This window comes from Megascapheus bottae, chromosome 7, assembly GCF_031878675.1.
Source record: "Megascapheus bottae isolate mThoBot1 chromosome 7, mThoBot2.hap1, whole genome shotgun sequence".
Taxonomy (NCBI): domain Eukaryota; kingdom Metazoa; phylum Chordata; class Mammalia; order Rodentia; family Geomyidae; genus Megascapheus; species Megascapheus bottae.
In genome coordinates this window covers 40,791,577-40,812,605 of record NC_143515.1, presented here as the reverse complement: position 1 = coordinate 40,812,605, position 21,029 = coordinate 40,791,577, and the positions used below count along the sequence as shown (strand labels likewise).

Here is a 21,029-nt window from a genome sequence, read left to right as displayed (position 1 = left end):
CATACCTAAGCCAGGTGCCCCTGGCTCAGAGGAAGAAACATAGGAACTTATAATCTAAGGATCTTGGTTCAAAGCCATCAAGACTCATCTCCAATTAATCAGCAAAATGCCAGACTGGAAATGTGACTTAAGTGATAGAGCACTAGCTGTTAATGGAAAAGAGCTGAGTAGGATCTTAAGGTTCTGAGATCAAGCTCTGGTACCAGTACAAAAAAATGCATTAAAAAATGTTGTGCCTTGGGCTGGGTGTTTGGCCTAGTGGTAGAGTGCTTGCCTAGCATGCACGAAGACCAGGGTTTCATTCCTTGGTACCACATACTTAGAAAAAAAAGCCAGAAGTGGTGCTGAAGCTCAAGTTCTAACCTTGAGAAAAATCCAAGCACAGTCCTCAGGCCCTGAGCTTAAGCCCAGGACTGGCAAAAAAAAAAAAAAAATGTTGTGCCTTAACTATTATGTAAAATGTAACATGTCAAGAGAGCAGAAACATAGCAGGCATACAAGAGAGGGACTAATTCATAGAAGCAAAAAGATACTGACAGTTGTTCTTTTTACTGTCATCCACACATAATTAAAATACTAAGATCAGAATATCTTACCTGGTATGGGAGGAGATATTTATAGAGCCTCCTGGGCCAAGCCAGTGATTGTACTTCGGGTTTTGCTTTGCTTTGCTTTGCTTTGCTTTTCAGAATGTGTGTGGTACTGGGATTTGAACTCAGAGACTGGGTACTCTCCCTTAGCTTTTCATTCAATACTGGTGCTCTACCACTTTAGCCACATCTCCACTTCAGCTTTTTGCTCATTCTTTGGATATGAGTCTCATGGACTTTGCTGCCCAGTCTGGGTTTTTGAAGCAAGATCCTCAGATCTCAGCTTGTTTAATAGGAGGATTACACACCTAAGCCACCAGCACCCAGCTTGCGGGCTGTCTTTTACCTCAGAGGAGGTAATTTTGTAATTTTGTGCAAGGATGGCAGTGTACCTAACTTTGGTTTTGTTTTGTTTTGTATTTGGTGGGTCATGGGCCTTGAACTCAGCCTGGGCACTGTCCCTGATCTCTTCAGCTCAAGGCTACCGTCCTACCCCTGGGACTAGGTGTGTGTCCCTGATCTCTTCAGTTCTAGGCTATTGCTGTACCCTTGAGCCAAGCCCCACTTCTTGTTTTCTAGAGGTTAATTGTAGATAAGAGTGTCTGGTCCATTTGTGCCCAGGCTGACTTTGAGCCTTGATCCTCAAATCTCAGCCTCCTGAGTTGCTAGGAGGTATGAGCCACTGAGCCAGCCTGTACCTAACTCTTAACACAACAGATACTCAATGAATTGAACTAGCGATTAATGAATTACATAGTTATCTTAGAGCAATTTTTTGTTAGTTTGTTGGTACTATGATTTGTACTGAGAGCATTCAGCTTTCTAGCCATACCTAAGGTCTTTATTGTCTTAGTTATTATTTATTCTGGTGGGATCTCAAGGTTTTCCCTTGGACTAGTCTCAGATAAAGACTACAATCCTTTTCTCTACAGCCTCCTCAGACCACAAACCTCTTACCTACAATCTCCTATTTAGCCAAGACGATAGTTGGTACCACCTTGCCTGGCTGTTTGATTGAAATAGTGTTCCACTAACTTCTTCCCAGGACTTGCCTTCAACTGTAATCCCCTCCAGTCTCTACCTCCCATGTATCTAGGATTAAAGATACAAGTCACTGTGCCTGACTTAGTTGGAATTATTAACTTGTGCTCTGTGGATAGCATGATTGGGGAAATTTTTGTTTGTATAACTCTTTAGGCAAACTTTAACATTTCCTTCCATATGAATTGAAGCCACAAATCATGGTTGATTAGTCATGCCTGAAATGTTATTGCCTTCAGAGATCACAGATATTTGCATATCTTACTATAATTTATCACTCCTTTAAAATCACATTATTTAATGGGCTTATCAAAACATTTAATTTACTGTTTCCCAAATTCACCTTAACAATCATCTTTCAATCTAATGATTTCTTTTTTTATATTACTTTTTTACCTGTAAGACATTCTGAAAAGTCCATTGCCAAAAATGCTCAAAGGGCAAAGAGATGAATAGCCTCTGATTGGAATAAAAGTTTTTAGTATAGTTTATAAAAGTATATACATATATGTTATATAAGTATAAATAATTAGAATCACCAATGATTAAAGTTTTAGAATCTTGATAGCTCAATTGACAAAACAGGAATTTTAATTAAACACTATTTTAGTTTTATTGTTAACACCAAAATTGTATACTGCCATTAAAATGACTATTTTTTTGTAAATGTATAATACTGATCCTGGAGTAATATTCATTTTTTAAGTTGAAATATGACATCCCATTAAGCAAGCCAAGAGGCCCTGAGTTCAAATCCCAGTACCACCAAAAGAAAGAGAAAGAGAAGAGAAGGAAGGAAGGAAGAAATTACTTTTCTTGGAAATGGGGAGTCAGATCAGTGGGAAAGTGCTTGAAGACTTTAATTCAGTCTTCAGCGTGCCCAACACTGATTCTCCCTCTTACAAACTGAACCCACCTCCCCCCAAAATCATCCTTCTAGTGTGCATGCTGCCAAATTATTTGATTATTTCTTGTGTAATTTTGTAATTCCTATGTCTGTTGAAGAGAAATGCTTTTGTTTTATTAACAAAAAAAATGTTTCCATTTATATGACAGGATTTGCTTTATTTTGTTTTGCTAGTGCCAGATTTCAACTTAAGGTTTCTAACTCACCCAGTTTGCTTGTCCACAGCTAGCTCTCTACCACTTGTCCCATGCCTCCAATGTGGCAATTTGCTAGTTAGTTGGAAATGGAGACTTTTCCATGGGCTTTTTCAAACTCCAATCCTCCAATTCTCAGCCTGCTGAAAAGCAAGAATTATAGACATGAGTCACCAGTCCATCTATGTGACAGTACTTTACCTGAATTTTCCTGTGCTTGAATAAACTACTAAACTAATTTAAGTGTAAATGCACCATTAATTGCCAGTCAGTTGTAGTGGTATTTCCAACTGCCTCTGTTTCCAAGAAGGTAGAATTGGAGAAGCCTTTGAGCCCTACATAGCAAACCTATATCAAAAATAAACCATTATTATTTTCATAAACATTTCAATTTACTGTTTAAATTTTTTAAAAGGAAACCATGTCTATTTTACTTAGCTATACATTTTTAACTATTATAGGAAATCTCTTAAGGCTTAAGACACACTTTGCACTAATTTGATTTTAGGAACTTAATAATGGTGAGAGTGCTTACATTTATATTTCATATATCTCATTGATAAGACTGTCTTATTAAAGTTTTTTCTCAGGGCTGGGAATGTAGCTCTGTTGTAGAATATTGAATGTTCTATTGAATAGGTGCTAGGTCCTGGTTCAATCCCCAAACACCCATATTTTCCAGGAAAGTTATCCTGGCTTTTCAAAAGCCTTTTAACTTTAATGCTTCTATTCATTGAACTGTTTACTGCTGTGCCATATTTTGTTTAATCATTTACAACTTCTTACGTAGAATCTACATTTTGTATCTTAGTTGCTTACAAGGTTGCTGTACAAGATTGCTTAGTTGCTTTACAAGGTTCTTTCTGATAATGCCTGCTTTTGATTGGATATGAAGCTGTACAAGGAACAATGCCTGTGTCTTATGTTCTACCAAGGTGGATACCATGACTAGCAATGACTCCTCCTTAACCAATTTACTAACACTTAGGAATGAATAAAGCAGTTTCCTCTTGGATATTACAAAAAAAATTCTTTCTACACACAAACTCTAAAGAGAATAGATAAGTGGTCATAACAGAAGAAGTTATCCTATGGAAAAATTATTTTATAAAGTCTTGGCCTCACAAGAATCCTGGTTTGTTTTGAAATGTTTGTAGTGAAATTAGTGTGCATTAAATAAATGAATTTGCTGTATGAAGCAAAACACCAGCAGAAGTTATTTCACAAGAAAGCTAATCATTTTCCCAGGTCTACAAGAAATGCTGAATAAAAAGGTATTACCGGTGGCATTGGATCTTAACCAGTATGTCAGTGTTTTAGATAATTGGGAACTGTTTCTTGATGGTCTGTATTGATGTCTGTCAATCAAGCAGTCAAGATACACAAGGAGGAAAATGACTTTAATTTTCCTAAAACATGTAAAATAACAATCAAGCCTATACACGTACACGAACTGAGCCATTTTCGGTAGTAAACATCTTGAAGTACCAATATTATGAAACATAGTGCTGTGAAAATTGAGGAGGTTTTAATATCACAATTTGTTTTTCATTTTCTTGTTTATTCCATATTTATTAAACTATGGAAAACACAGATTAAAGGCTAAGAGAGAAATGTACTTTTACATGAAGTGCAAAAGAATGATTTCTTCTCAATTGTTAAATTATTTCCTAACATTTCTTTTAAGAAAACTTTGAATTGTGCTTCTAAATATTGAGTTGTTATAAATAATAGCTGTTTTAACATCCCAAAGCAAGAGTATATTACAGAATCCTTACTTACACTTTTTCAGAAAGTATATCTAAACTTTTAGCCCTACATTCAATGCATCCTAGCAACAATGGTGTTTTGAAGGGTTAGCTCAGGATAGTAATAATTAATTGTAAATTGAGAAACAGCTTTGATTCTTCAAAACTAGAAAAACCTGATATACCACAGTCATTTAAAGGCTAACAAAAATAATACAATGCAGCCTCACGATCTCAACTAGATTGTAGTACAGAAAACATCTCATTCTTTCCAAAATGGATGAATTTTCCCTTATGAAAAAAACAGTCTTAATTAGTCATTTAAAAAATGTTTCTTTGCTTAATGGCATTCATTGGTATTTATCTTTATATCTTAGTTCTTCATTAGTTCTTCATTTTACAAATCCATTCTCAGAATTTTGTGTGTTTTTTTTGTTGGTTTTTTTTTTTTTTGTCAGTCTTGGAGCTTGAACTCAGAGCCTGGGCACTGTCCTTGGATTTTCTCAAGGCTAGAGCTCTACCACTTGAGCCACAGCACCATTTCTGGCTTTTCTCTATGTATGTGGTACCGAGGAATGCTAGTACATGCTAGGCAAGCACTCTACCACTAAGCCAAACTCCTGGCTCCTGAGGATCACAGTTTAAAGCCAACCCAAGCACTAAAGTTTGTGAGACTCTTATCTCCAATTAACCACTAGAAAATGGGAAGTGGGACTGTGGCTCCAGGGGTAGGGCGGTAGCCTTGAGCTGAAGAGCTTAGGGACATCACCCAGGCCCAGAGTTCAAGTCCCACAACCAACAACAACAACAACAACAAAAAAAAGGATGGATGAGCTGAGCACCAGTAACTCATGCCTATAATTTCATCTACTCAAGAGGCTGAGATCTGAGAATTTTTTTTTTTTGCTGTTCTAAGCCATCCTGGGCAGGAAAGTCAATGAGACTCACTCCAGTTAATCACCAAAAGCCAGAACTGGAGCTGTAATTTAAGTTGTAGAACCCTAGCACAGAAGCTCAGCAATAGCATTCAGGCCCTGAAGCTTCAAGCTCCAGGGCCAGGACAATAAATAAATTAAATAAATAAATAAGAATGAATGGATAGTTTTAGTATTATAGCCATGCTATTGTATTCTACCTATATTGTATTATACCTATGTGTTATAAGTACCTATATTGTACCTACATACTATATTCTACATACATATTCCTCTTTATATTCATATCTTACTATATTTACATCTTGTGTTTTTTTTCTCCTTTGAAGGCTTATGATGGATTTGCCAGCATAGGAATTTCCCGGCTATTGGAGCCCTCTGATATGGTTTTATTGGCAATTCCTGATAAACTGACTGTTATGACTTACCTCTATCAAATAAGGGCACATTTCAGTGGCCAAGAGCTAAATGTTGTTCAGATAGAGGAAAATAGTAGTAAAAGCACATATAAAGTTGGAAACTATGAAACAGATACAAACAGTTCTGTGGATCAAGAAAAATTCTATGCAGAGCTTAGTGATCTAAAGCGGGAACCGGATCCACAACAGCAGCCTACCAGTGGAGCAGTTGACTTCTTGTCCCAGGATGACTCTGTGTTTGTAAATGATAGTGGGGTTGGAGAGTCAGAAAGTGAGCATCAAACTCCTGATGATCACCTTAGTCCCAGCACAGCCTCTCCTTATTCTCGCAGGACTAAAAGTGATACAGACCCCCAGAAATCCCAGCAGAGCTCTGGAAGGACTTCAGGATCTGATGACCCTGGAATATGTTCCAATACAGATTCAACCCAAGCACAGATTTTGTTAGGCAAGAAAAGACTAGCAAAAGCTGAGACTTTAGAATTGAGTGACTTGTATGTTAGTGAGAAGAAGAAGGATGTATCTCCACCTTTGATTTGTGAGGAAACAGAACAACAAAAGTTTCAGAATGTAGAAATCAGTAGTAACTTGGAACAAGAAAAAATAGAATCTTCTAGACCCCTAGAATGCAGCTCTGATGCTGAATCTCCTACTAAAGCAGCAAGTTTATCTCCTACTCCTAAACTTGGATACTCATATAGTAGAGATGCAGACCTTGGGAAGAAAAAACATACTTCTCTGAGGCAGATAGAATCTGATTCAGATGCTGACAGAACTACTTTAAATCATTCTGACCAGTCTTCCAAAATGGTGCAGGTAAGTGGGTTAGAATGGTGAGTACATATATTTGATAGTTGTCTTATGGTTTTGTTCCTTTCTATATTCATCCATAGAACACTACTATGTTAGCAATTATAAAAAGTTGGATATCATTTCTCATTGTAAGCCAATCAGAAAATCAGGTGATTAAAATGCTGTAGTGGACGATGGGACTAGTGGATGATGGAGCCACCTTCACTACAGCTACAGATATATTCCTCCATTATAAGTCTGAATTTTGCATAGGGGAAATGTAAAGGTGTATTTGACACTTCAATGGAAAGAATTGTGTCGACACCAAAATTAAATACAAAGGCTAACGTTTGGTAGGTATTTAAAAAGTTATATGACAGGTAGATTTTGACCTTTTTCTCTCTTATTCACTCTTTTTTTTTTTTTTGCTTGAGCTCAGGGCCTGAGCACTGTCCTTGGACTTTCTCAGGCTAGAGCTCTACCACTGGACCCTCAGCACCACTTCCAGCTTTTTTCTATATATGTGGTACCAAAGAATCGAACCCGGGTCTTCGTGCATGCTAGGCAAGCACTCTACCACTAGGCAAAACTCCCAGCTCCTGTATACTATCTTTTTTTAATCAAGTCCCAGATAGATATCATTTTTGAATTTTTAGATTCTCTGAAATTAAGGTATTTAGTATAATACTCAGTATGTCAGAATTTAATTGTCATTTCTTTTAGTAGTAGGTGAAATAGTTGTCGATAGGAAATGGTAACTTAATGTGGTTCTGTAAAGCTTTAACAGTTATCTTGTTGCCCACTGAGTAGCTAGTACATGTGATGACAAATATATGTCTTCTACAGATCTCTCTTAAACTTTGCCACCCATGAGGTGAATGGTTGAATCCTATTTTATAAATGGGGAATGTGGAGTTTATAAAGTTACTTAAGATCATAGAATAAAATTTGTTTTTTCCAGTCCTTGAGCTTAAAATCAGGGTTTGGGCACTGCCCTTTGGGCTTTCTCAGGGTGAGTTCTCTACCACTTAAGCTACGGCATTATTTTCAGCCTTTTCTGTATACATGTTACTGAAGATTGACCCCAGGGCTTCAGGCTATGCAAGCACTCTACCACTAGGCCACACTCACCGCCCTGTAGAATAAAATTGAAAGCATGTATACAAAACCAATATTATCTGAATACAAAGCCCATGCTCATAAACTTCATGATCATAGCACTAAAAAGTCATAACCCAAATGTAAAGCAGTAAGCATTACTAAAGAGCGGTTTAGCAATTTGCCTTAAATCCCTTCAAAAGGTTTGTATCATAGGCTAGGATGGAGCTCAGTATTACAGTGTTATCTAGCATGTGCAAGGCTCTGGATTCAATCCCCAGCCCCACATGGAAGGAAGAAAGGAAGGGAGGGAGGGAGGAAGGAAGGGAGGGAGGGAGGGAGGGAGGGAGGAAGGAAGGAAGGAAGGAAGGAAGGAAGGAAGGAAGGAAGAAAGAAAGAAAGGAAGGCAGGCTCTCAGTGAGGGGAAAGGGAAGGGAAAGTCAAAAAAGTAAAAAGAGAAAGTAGAAGGAGGGAATGGGAAGGGAGGAAAAAAGAATGAAGGAGGGAAAAGGAAGGAGGGATGGAGGGAGGAAAAAGTAAAAAGAAAATGAAACACAGTTTATGTCAGGTAGCTGTGATGAGTCATGCCTGTAGTCCCAAATACTTTGAAAAGCTGAGGCCAAAGGATTACTTGATTGAGTCTAGGCAACAGAATCTGGCTAGACTCTGTCGAAATAAAATTTTAAAAAAAATTGCTAAGGATATAGCTAAATAGTCCTAAACTCAATCCCCAATACCATCAAAAACAAAACAAAACAAATGTTTATTTCATTAAATCCTACTCTCCAGAATTACTTCTGGAAAGAGATTTTATACAATCATAATTGTGTATACAAATTCACACATAAGGCTGTCCAGAAAAATTTGTTATAGCTGGGTACCAGTGGTTCATGCTTATAATCTTAACTACTCAGGAAGTTGAGATCTGAGGATCACAGTTTTGAAGACAGCCTGAGCAAGAAAATCCATGATACTTATCCCCGCTTAAACACACACACACACACACACACACACACACACACACACACACACCATGACGGGGAATAAACCAAAGGAAAAAAAAATTCTGTGCCCTTTGTCTTGTATATAACTTTATCTGATTTGGAACCAGGAAAGGGAATCACAGAACTGGTGGGACAAAGAGTAGACCAATGTAATGGTGATACTCACCAGATACTACATTGCAAATGAACTTGAGGGGAAGGAGATTCAGGCGTGGAGGAGGGAGAAAATGAGGGAGAGGAAACACTGAAAAGAAATGTACTAATTACATTATTAACATAAGTGTAACCCCTCTGTATTCACCTATACAATAAAACTTAAATTTAAAAAATACCCTAACTGGATCTGTGGCACAAGTGGTAAAGTTCTAGCCTTGGGCACAAAAGCTCAGGGAAGGCACCCAGGCCCTGAGTTCAAGCCTCGGGACTGGTACCAAAAAAAAAAGTTATTTCATGGAAAAATTGACAACCTATATATCCAATAAAATGAATTTAAGTATGAGTCTTCTAAATAACAGAATGTTAGCTAACCTATTAAAAATTATGTTCTTGGGGCCAGGAGTTTGGCCTAATGGTAGAGTACTTGCCTAGCATGCATGAAGTCCGGGGTTCAATTCCTTGGTATCACATGCATAGAAGGCCAGAGGTGGTGCTGTGGATCAAGTGCGACCTTGAAGAAAAAGCCCAAGAACAGTGCTCAGGCCCTGAGTTCAAGTCCCAGGACTGGCAAAAATATATATACATACATATATATGTATGTATATATATTCTTAAAAATACATAATGGCATGAGAAAAAAACTTTCAATACAATATTAGAGTAAAAAGACACTCTAGGGCTGGGGTATAATTCTTGAGCACTTCCTAAGGATATCTATCCCCAGCACTGTAGGGAAAGAGGGGGAAAAGCATGATTCTGTAGCAATGATCTCTGAGAACATGATTGCATTTTTATTTATATGTATTTTCTAAAATTTCTACAATGAACATGAAGTATCTATGTCTAATTAGAAAAAAAAATAAGTTCATGTGCTTTTAAGGCCAAAGCAGTTTTTTCACTATTTGTGTAGCTGGGTTGACATCATGAAAGGACTATAGAATTTAGACCTAGTGAAGGTCTTAAAGATGATCTAGTCTCGTTTCTAAGGTAAGGAAATAGAAATTTTTGTTTTAAATGGTAATACTTAACTTTTATTTAGCATTTATCATGTGCCAGCACTCAGTACGCCACTCTATTACTTAATCATTACACTATCCTTATGAGAGTTTACTTTTATCTCTCATCTACAATTAAATGATGGAACTGGCATCTCACTCCAAAATTATTTACTATCATCTAATAGAATATATACAGTATATATAGTATATAGTTTTAAGTGACCTGTTCAATGTCACATTAAACCTGATTTTTTTGTTGTTTTGGTTTTGGATTTTTGGTCCTGGGACCTGAATTCAGGAGCTTGGTGCTGTCCCTGGCCTTTTTATTTTACTCAAGACTAGATTTCTATCTCTTGAGCCACAACTCCATTTTCAGCTTTTTGATTGGAGATGAGAGACTCATGGATGATTTCTACCTATGCTGGCTTTGAATCACATTCCTCAGATCTTAACCTCCTTAGTAGCTAGAACCACAGGTGTGAGTCACTGGGTGCATAGTTCCCCTTCAAATGTTGGATAATGAAAATGTTCTGGAAACTGGGTGCTGTGGCTCATGCCTGTAATCCTAGCTACTCAGGAGACAGATCTTAGAATCATGGTTCAAAGCCAGCCTGGGCACTAAAGTCCATGAGACTCTTATCTCCAATTAATCACCAGAAAACCAGTAGTGGTGCTGTGGCTCAGGGACAACGCCCAGGCCCAGAGTTCAAGCCCCAGGACTGACCAAAAAGAAAAAGAAAAGAAAGAAAATGTTCTGGAATTAGGTAATGGTGATAGTTACAGACCTCATGAATATGCCAGAAAACAATGAAGTTATGCATTCTTTAAGGAAAATATTAGACTACAGAAAAAAGGGTTTTAAAAATAGTTATAATCAACTGTGACAATTACAAAGATAATCTGAAAGTGGTCTTTTCAAATAGCTTCACATAATAGTGAATGAAATAACAGATCTGTTGTTTACTTTCTTTTCTTTGACTATAAAAATTATACAGTAGGGTTGGGAGTTTGGCCTAGTGGTAGAGTGCTTGCCTAGCATGCATGAAGACCTGGGTTCGATTCCTCAGTACCACATACATAGAAAAAAGCCTGAAGTGGTGCTGAGGCTCAGTGGTAGAGCTCTAGCCTTGAGAAAGTCCAAGGAGAGTGCTCAAGCCCTGAGCTCAAGCCCAGGACTGGCAAAAAAAAAATTATACAGTAAAATGGAAGTAAAAGAATCTAAACCTAGAACATGGTTTTATTAGTATGAAAAAAGGAGTTCAAAATGTGGACTTTAGGGAGTATGGAGGCACCTGCTTGTATTTCCAGTGCTCAGGAGATTGAGGCAGGAGGGTCAGAAGTCCAAACTACCCTGGCTACATAATGAGACCTTATCTCAAAAAAGAAGAAAACGACTATGTATGTTGTACTTTTGGTTATTGCCAAGAAAGAACGTAGAAGGAAAATGTGGGAGTTCCTGAATTGTTCAAGCCCTGGTACCAGGGCTTGAGAAAGTCCAAGGACAGTGTCCAGGCCCTGAGTTTAAGCCTCAGGACTAGCAAAAATACATAAGTAAAAGTTGAATGCTTAAAAGTATCTTTGGTTCTCACATTATACTGTTATTCTGAGCACATAACATGGTACTGTACATTTATATGCACTTGTATGAACACAGACTCATATACTTACCTTCTGACAATATTTTCTAATCAAGTTAGACAGTAAAGTTGTGTTTGTTAATTTCATGTCAAGATTTTTATATTCTGCATTCATTTCTTAGGTAATCTTAGCAAGGAAGCTTTAGTGTTATTCTTAACCTCTCTTATTTCAACACCTTGTCTGACATTTAATTAGTTTGGAAATGCAGATTGGTTGTTTGTTTTAGGTTTGTTATTTTGTTTTGTTTCTGGCTTCTAATTTTGTGTTTTTTCTTTTAAGCATCGGTCCAGACAAGAAGAACTTAAAGAAAGAGCAAGAGTTCTGCTTGAGCAAGCAAGAAGAGATGCAAATTTAAAAGCCGGGAATAAGCAGAATGCCAGTGCAGCTACACCACTATGCAACAGGCAGCTAAGTGATGTGAGGAATATTAGTTGAAAAATCTAAAAGTTTGTCCATTCTAATCAGAATTGTATTGGTACGGGAAGTAATTTGCTTTTATTTTTGACTTATTTTTTCCAGGCTTTGAATATTATATCTACTTGGAACTGATGAATTCATACTTATAGAACCATGAAATCATTATTTCTGTATAGCACTTCTAAATAAGGGGAAGCATAAGATCCTGGAATATAAAATTTACCTATATACATTTTTTGTTAATTTACATTTTTGTGCCTATCCTTGTACTATGTTTAAGATTATATTTTATCCATGGAAGTTAATTTTATCACAGATATTAGACTTCATACCTATTATGGATTTTATATCTGCGATATATTTTATATCATGAAGATATTCAAATTACTTCTCAGATTAAAAAAAATCAACTAAAACTGAGATTGATGGTCAAGGCAACTTGTATACCAAGGTCCTGGAGACAATAAATTATGAATGCAGCATTTAAACCTGAGCCTTATTAGGTACCAAAAATGATGGTATCTTCTATCATGTACTGCCATCTCTGTATAAAACCACACATATATTTTTTGTGTATTACTTTACAAGTAATAATGAACATATAACAATAACCATTAAATATAGGAACATATGAATTTCCTCATGTATCTAAAAAGTTTGACAACCTTGCCTACTACGAAGCACTCAATGCATGAAACTATTTACTCAAGTCCTGGGGCTTCATTTCAGGGCCTGGGCACTGTCCTTGGACACTTTTTGCTGAAGGCTAGTGCTCTGCCACTTGAGCCACATTGACATTTCCAGCTCTTTCTGTGTATGTGGTTCCAGGGTATCGAATCCAAGGCTTTATGCATGCTACATGAGCACACTACCACTAGGCCAAGCTCCTGGCCCCTAGTCTGTCTGTCTGTCTGTCTGTCTGTCTGTCTGTCTGTCTGTCTGTCTGTCTCTCTCTCTCTCTCTCTCTCTCTCTCTCTCTCTCTCTCCCTCTCTCCCTCTCTCCCACTCTCCCTCTCTCCCTCTCTTATGCTCGCTGGCTTGCTTGCTCGCTTGCTTGCTTTCTTGCTTTTTCTTTATTTTCTTGCCAGTTCTGGGGCTTGAACTTAGGGCCTGAACACTTGAGAAAGTTGGACTTCTCAGTACTTGAGCTCTACCACTTGAGCCACAGCACCACTTCAGCCTTTTTCTGTATATATGGTATGGAGGAACCTAGCCCAGGTCTTCATGCATGCTAGGCAAGCACTCTGTCACTAGGCCAAACTCCAACCCCTATGTGCTCTTTTTAAGTTTTTTCATATACTAATTTAATAATCTCTATATCTGACATAGACCATTGTTTTCAAAACTGCTAGTCTTTATGAAATAATAGGATATAAAGTCAATTTACTGGGACATTGTTAATGGAAAGGAATAAAATAGATAATAGAAAAATTTATTACATTTACTAAGCATAGTATTATTTTGTATGTGAAATTTTTCTGTCAGTTACATGGGTGTATTTACCAGACCTTGAAATAAAAAATTATATTTAATCATGGGTCATGGTCAAACAATATTCTAAACGACCATTTTAAGAAAATAAGTATAGACTTTATGATAGCTTTTTCAATGCCAAAAAAATCCCCGTTTAATTCTTTCAGTCATTTGCCAGAGTTTGGTATGTCTGAACCAAGACTATCCACAGTGACAGAAAAAAATTAATTTTCTTTCCTTATGAAGTTTATATTCTGGTGGAAGAGACAGATAATAACAAAATAATAGAGAAACTGTGTGGTTTAAGTAGAGGATAATTTGAGAAAGTAGGGGCTGATTGACTGGGGGTGAAATGATATTTAAACCAAGATTTGGTGGATGCGAAGGATCCCCTTAAGTGAGGAACGAAAATAGACTATTTTGATTTGTTTGTTTGTTTTAATCACTTTGTTAGCTGGCACCCAAGACTCATGCCTGTAATCATACCTGAAATCTGAGAATCAAAGTTCAAAGCCAGCCCAGGTAGGAGAGTCCTGAGAGACTCTTATCTCCAGTTAGCCACGAAACAAATTGGAAGTGGAGCTGTGGCTCAACTGGCAGAGCACTAGCTTTGAGCAAACCAGCTAAGGGACAGTGAGCACCAGACTCTGAGTTCACACCCTAAGGAGGGCACACAGAACAAAAGTAACTTTGTTGAGTTTGTATAAACTGTTTCATAGTTTATCAGCTTCTAGAAACTGTAATGCATTTGTATTTTTGTATTTTTAAATATAAAATTTAATAATTTAATCTAAACAAAGCATTATAAATTGACTTTTAACTCATAATAATACTTGATATTTGCAGGATCTATTTGGTAAGTAGATTCAAAGAATCAGTTTACTTATATGTAAATTTAACTATTATCACACAGTATTATTGAGCACTTGGTCTGTGTCATGCATTTTTCTGAGGTTTTTCTAATTTAATGACCATAACAATTTATTATCCCCCTTAAATTTTATTATCCCCATTAAGTGACAGCCAGAGCCTGGTACTGGTAGTTCACAACTGTAATCCTAGTGACTCAGGAGGCTGAGATCTGAGGATCACAATTTGAAGCCATCCCAGTCAGGGCGGGAAAGTCTATACGACTTTTATCTCCTATTACCTACCAGGAAACAGGAAGTGGCACTGTGGCTCAAAATTGTGGAGCACTGGCCTGTAGTGGAAAAGTTCAGGGACAGTGCCCAGTATGATTTTACATAGTATGACTTCAGATATTACATTATCAAAGCGTTTGTTTGATTTCTTGCTTGCTTATTTTTTTGACATCTTTATGAAAAAAAATGGATAGAGATTAGAAAAAATGAGTTTGAAAAAGGATACTTTTCCAACAGAACAATGGCATACATGTATCCCATTATAATTATCTAATTATAAATCTCTCACTCAACCATGAACTATTCAGAGTTCAAGAACTTGATATCCCTAGCACTAAATACTCAGTAAATGATATATAAAGGGAATAATTTAATGATTATTTTTAAAGATTATTTTTTGTTTATTCAATGTATTTACACTAGGCAAGCATTCTACCACTAGGCTATGCGCCCAGCCCCATGTATTTAATCTGTGGTTCAGCTTTTCAACAAATATGTCAGATATCGCCTCTGTACAGGCTGTCAGTAATCTTAGTCACCCTTTTTAGTTCTAAAATAAAAACTAAGCTATATTATTGTGAATTCAACACCAGAAATGAATTACTTAAACATCTTTATTTTATTACTCTGAAATGCTGCTATATTTGTATATTATTTTAAGAAACTAATACTGCTAAGAATTTATTGTGCTGAATGCCCTTTTATATTGCTAGTAGCATAGAATAGTCATATATTTCTGGAAAGTAGCAAGACCTCATCAACAAATATTTACTCCAAAGCTGAATATTTAGCTCAGTGGAAAAGTGCTTGCTTAACATGTGCAACTTTCTGGAGTCAGTCCCCAGCATCACAAAAAAAGAAAAAGAGAAATGCTATTCTGCCTACCCAATAATTCCACTAGTGATGACAATAAGATTTTCATCACAATGTTGATTTGTTTCAAAAAGATAAAGTTGGTTCCCTTTCCTATATTTCTTCTAGTAGATTTTAACATGTCTTTACTATAGCATATATTTATCCCACTATAATTATCTAATTATAAATCTCTTTCCCACACAACTGTGAAGTATTCAAGTTCATGATTTTGACCCTAGCACTAAGTATTCAGTAAATGTTCAAGGAATGAATGAAGGGAATAATTTTAAAAAGATTGTTTTCATATTCTCTTAAGTGCCATCTAATAAAATGTTTAAGCAAATTTGCTATAAGGAGTTTCTTGATAATAAAGATGTAAAAAACTTTTTTAAATTTTTCTTTGAGAGTATAGCAAAATGAATTATTATCGGACAGAGGAAATTCTACTGTCTTAAGTCAGTTAAAAATATTACTTTTGAGGGCCGGGAATTGGACCTAGAAGTAGAGTGCTTACCTAGCATGCAGGAAGACTCAGGTTCAATTCCTTGGTAGCATACACGCAGAAAAAAGCAGGAAGTGGTGCTGTGGCTCAAGTGGTAGACCTCTAGTCCTGAGAAAGCCCAAGAACCGTGCTCAAGCTCTGAGTTCAAGGCCCAGGACTGGCAAAAAAAAATTGCTTTTGCCACTTTTGTACTTAAGACTTCCTGAATCTTTTGTTTCTTGCTATTGACTCCTGTGTTATAATAGTTCTGTTTATTTCCTTCCTACCATCCTGCTCTCTCCCTTACCCTCCTCTCCCCTCATCTCTTTTGTGCAGGTACTTCCCCAGCTTAAACTCAGGGCCTCATACTTCTTAGGCAAGTGTTATACCACCTGAGCCATGCCTCCATCCAATATCCCTTTTTTTGCTGATCTTGGACATTGAACTCCAAGCCTGGACACCATCCCTGAGCTTCTTTTTGCTCAAGACAAGTTATCTACCATTTGAGCCACAGCACCATTTCTGGCTTTTGGGAGTTGTATATTTTATTAGATATAAAAGTCTCATGGACATTCCTGCCTGTGCTTGCTTCAAAGTGCTCTTTTCAGATTTCAGCCTCCTGAGTGGCTAGGAATATAGGCATGAACCACTGGTGCCTGGCTCTGCCTTTCTTATCAATCATATGCGTGTGCAAGTTCTTCATACATACCTTCTTTTTTCCATATGCTGAGAGTGATATTAGAATTCAGCTTCCAACTCTGCCCTAAAGCACAGAATTCTACTAAAGCATTCTCTTTTAATTATTATAGCCTACAGTTAGTATTAGACTGCAAGTCTAGGAAGCAATTTCTAAGAACATTGAAAGCAAATCTTAGGCTGAATGTGGTGGTAATGCCTAAAATCTTAGCTTTTAGAGAGTGAGAGCTCCTGGTTCAAGGAAGGGAAAAGTATGGCCAAAACAGTCTTTGTAATCTTATATTTTATGTCTTTGTGTACAAACTCTACATAAGTTATTTTTGGGAAAACTTTGAATTGTAATTTGTCTTGACAGTTACAAACACAGGTACTGCATACTTTTAATTTTTTTGCCAGGACTACCGTTGCATGTGTTAATGAGAACTTGATTCAAGTACAATTGTCTTCTAAGTCTTCCTTTTTTTTTTTGTGAGTTACGGGGCTTGAACTCTGCCTGGGAACTGTCCCTGAGCTCTTCAGCTCAAGGCTATTGCCCTAACCTTGAGCCAAGCCCTACTTCCCATTTTCTAGAGGTTAATTGGAGATAAGAGTCTCCTCTCCTGTCATTCTGTGCCCTGGCTGACTTTGAACCTTGATCCTCATCTCAGCCTCCTGAGTAGTAGCTAGGATTAAATACAGGCATGAGCCACCAGGCCTGGATCTTCTGAGTCTTTCTTAAGGAAAGTTATTTAAATTTCAAAGTTATTTGTATCATTGTACCTTGGGAAGGGGGAGGGGCAAATACTAGCAATCAGCCCTGGCACATTTTAAGTCAAGGTTACCAGCTAATTTGGGGGTGCTTTAGATGCTTTTTACACTGTTTTAGTTGCTTCCTGAAATTTTTCTTTTCTATACAAGACAGTTTTCACTACTCTTGGTCACTATAATTTAGAGTATTTGTAATATTTATGTTGTTCATTATTTTCCAGGTGTCCCACTGAGGCATTTTGATAGCCTTAGCAGTCTAACCATTTATTATTCTGTTTCTCCATTTCTTCTACATATGTCAAAATAGACTTTAACAAGCTAGTCTATATCAGACTTTCACTTGCTGCTTTGCATTGGAATATAAGTAAAAAAATAATTAATATAATGTGCAAAAGTACATTTATCAAACCTACCATTATTCATGATCATGTAATTAATTAAATAGCTGAAAGAGGTGTGTGAATTTTATGTTCCAGATTTTAAGATTACTACAATAATTCACTTCATTAATACTTTCTTTTTTATTAGTCTTGGGACTTAAACCCAAGGCCTGGGCACTGTCACTTAGCTCTTTTGCTCAAGGCTAGCACTTCACTTTCAGCCACAGTGCTGCTTCTGATTTTGAGTGGTTCTAGGCTTTCCTGCCTGGGCTGGCTTTGACTAGTGATCTTCAGACCTCAGCCTCCTGAGTTTCTAGGGTACAGGCATGAGCCACGGGCGCTCAGTTAATACTCTTAATAACACAATATTTCGTTGTTCACAGAATTGTTAAGATATTTGAATCTACTGGAAGACTGATGCCATATTACTTTATTTTTGATGAAAAAATATTTATAAACAGGCAGCTAAAATGAGAATGAGATAAATTTTCAATCTAACTAATATATCAATCAGTGAATTTATAAATGTTTTGTTCACTGAATAATTATGTAACATGAATAAAATTTGCAGAAGTTGTTAGATATCAGAAGACTTCTTTAAAAGAAATATCAGAAAAGAATTACAGCTACCTTATATAAAAAAAAGACTTGAAGTTTTTTCTCTAATATTTAAACTACCAGTAAAATAACCTATCTATTACACTTGACTGGTGTAGGAGACACTTAGCAGGTAACAGAATCAAACAGCAAGTTAGCAGCAAATCTTAAAAGATTCACAGAAATTGTTTTCAAAGGTCTACAGGAATATTTGAATCCGCTAAAGAAAATGTACGTATGAGAAAGGATTTTAGTTTGGTCAGATCTCTTAGGTAACTGATTAAGCTAGTGATCTAATAAGAAAAACATAAAAAATACAGAAATAGTGACTTTTTTACTTGCCTTTGGAAATGAGTCCAATGGCTTATTTGCTAAGAATGAAGAGAATGCAAGCTGCTCTTTTAAAAAGCTAATTAAACCTTTAAAGGGTATTTTGTTGCCACAAAGGGTAGGATATCAACATTGTACTTTTGATGTTGATTGGAAAATATTGATTTAAATGGGGCTAGTCTGTCATGCTGATAATTGTAGCAGATTTAGATAAAATCACTAGATTCTTCTCCAGACAATTAAATAAGCCATTATCATCTGATCATTTTTAAAACTATTAGGTTATCTTATATACCTAATAACTATTTTGTATTTATATATATATATGTGTATGTTCTATATATAAATTATAAAATATGTATGATAAACTGTTTTTAAGAATATGTACTAATGCATTTATGTTTAAGATTAACTCACATATTTATAAATATTATTACATTTAAATAGCTCTATAAACCAAAGCCTTACAATCAAGTAAATAGGAATATTTTTGTCCCACATAAATATCTTTGTACAAGAGAGAGGGATTTTTCTTGGTGATTTAAATAGTAGTTTATGTATGATGTCTAAATTTAGGTTGATTTGAAGTTTGCCATTTTATCAATGGTTACTAGACTTCTTAGAAAACATATTGTTACCTTGCTAGCATATCTTCACAGTCTTACAAAATACCAGCATTCTTGGGAAGAAATTCCTCAAGTATCTTTTCTATTATCTGACTACAAAAGGTCTTATTTATTCAAGAATGCCACGAACACATGAAACTAAAGCTAGGTATCCTAACATCAGGAACATTCCTTTTAAAATGCCACTGTTAATGGCCGTGGACACTTTCCATATGGCTTTCAGAGTAGTATTTAGTATCTCAGGATGATATAACCATCGCTAAATCTGTATTTTATGATTTATTCTGTTGTTGTCCAGCACGCACAGTGTAGTGTTTAACTCTTCATTTTTAATGTTTCTTTTGTTCTCCTTATCATGTTCTGGCTTTCCCAAAGATACATGCCTTGAACCAAGTCACATGTGCATTACTAATTGAGTGTTATTTTATTTACAGTTCCTAGTGGTGGCACTGTGAAGCTACTAATTCTTTTGCTTCATTTGATGTAAAATAATCTGAATGTCTTTGATAGCAGTGAAACAGTATTAATTGTTTTGTACATTTCTTGGTCACTCTTCTTAGGTGGTCTTCATAATCTATTAGAACTTTCAGCCAGATTTTTGTAATGTCATGCCTCCAGCAGTGATTAAATTGGTAATTAATGAACAGTCTTTGGCAATGTAAACCACATCCCGTTAATTTTCCCTTTTGAGTTTTTAGAAGTTGTCTTCTATGTCAGAAATCATTGAGCCACCTTGCTATGGCCCCTTGGCATGAAACCACAACGACTTGAATTTTGCAGCCATTAGTAGATCAGAGCAGTAATTTCACAGTATTTTGGTCAAGGTAATTATAATACCAAGAACAGAGTAGATCTGAAAATTCATGAGAGAAGTCCAGAAATACCAGGTGAGCTTCCTTGTGCTCACTGGAACGTTATGATTAGTTTAATTGGTCTTTGTTTGATTTTAGCCGCAGAATCTATTTGTGCCACAGAGGTGCAGTGACTTTATACTTGAATGTTTCTGACCTCTTTTGACATGGTGGTGGCAAAAATAAGCCCTTTGAAGCAGTCCTCTTTCCAAACAGGGGTTAAACTGTGTTTTTAAAATTATAGTGTTGGGGGGCAAGGGTCTTTAGTTTCTTAATGCCCTATTTTATGAAATGCTTATTAGTAAATTTATTTTCTACTGTAAACTTAATAAACATGTGAAACTATTTTCATTTTTTCCTGTTAGTCCTGTTTTTGAGATATTGCTGATGTAGAGTTACAAGAATCTGGAAATGCCTTAATGAGTGTGAAATTGAAATGTGGCTTTCCTTTTTGTCACAAAGTTGAAAAAAGTATTTATATACTTCACTGACTGCTTGTTTACACATATATGTCATTGTACACACCAGAATTTAAAGTCACTTGCGTGTTGGCTTCTGAAAGGATTTGCCTTAGTTACCTTTTCTAGCAACCCTTAATAAAACCACATAGTTTGCTTGGAGTTTGGACTTAATCATTGGGGTGTTTCAGGCAGTCTTGTCAGTTGATGTTCATGAATTGACTTGAACAAAGATCAAAGTGTTCCTCCAAATGAAGAATCTGTGAGGCAGCTCCTTCAATTGCACCACAAGACCTAATCAAGTCATCAGTTCTTTATGCTCTCTACATGTCTATAGAGTTTAATAGCAAATTATATGTGAGTACCAATTGATATTCTGTTTTTTAGTTTTTCCTTCTTGGCTTTCTTTCCGTGAACCACATTACTTCCAAACTGAGGGGAAAAAAACTATATACA

The 21,029-nt window shown here is 36.3% G+C and overlaps 1 protein-coding gene across 1 annotated transcript in view; it reads left to right on the top strand.

Moving 5' to 3' along the window:
- The window catches only part of Ehbp1 (EH domain binding protein 1), a 283,776-nt gene that overhangs the window by 184,476 nt on the left and 78,271 nt on the right, over positions 1–21,029 (top strand). The window contains exons 14-15 of the mRNA XM_090336837.1: positions 5,745–6,650; positions 11,800–11,937. Coding sequence (XP_090192963.1) covers positions 5,745–6,650; positions 11,800–11,937 — 1,044 coding nt within the window. The remainder of the gene's footprint in view (positions 1–5,744; positions 6,651–11,799; positions 11,938–21,029) is intronic.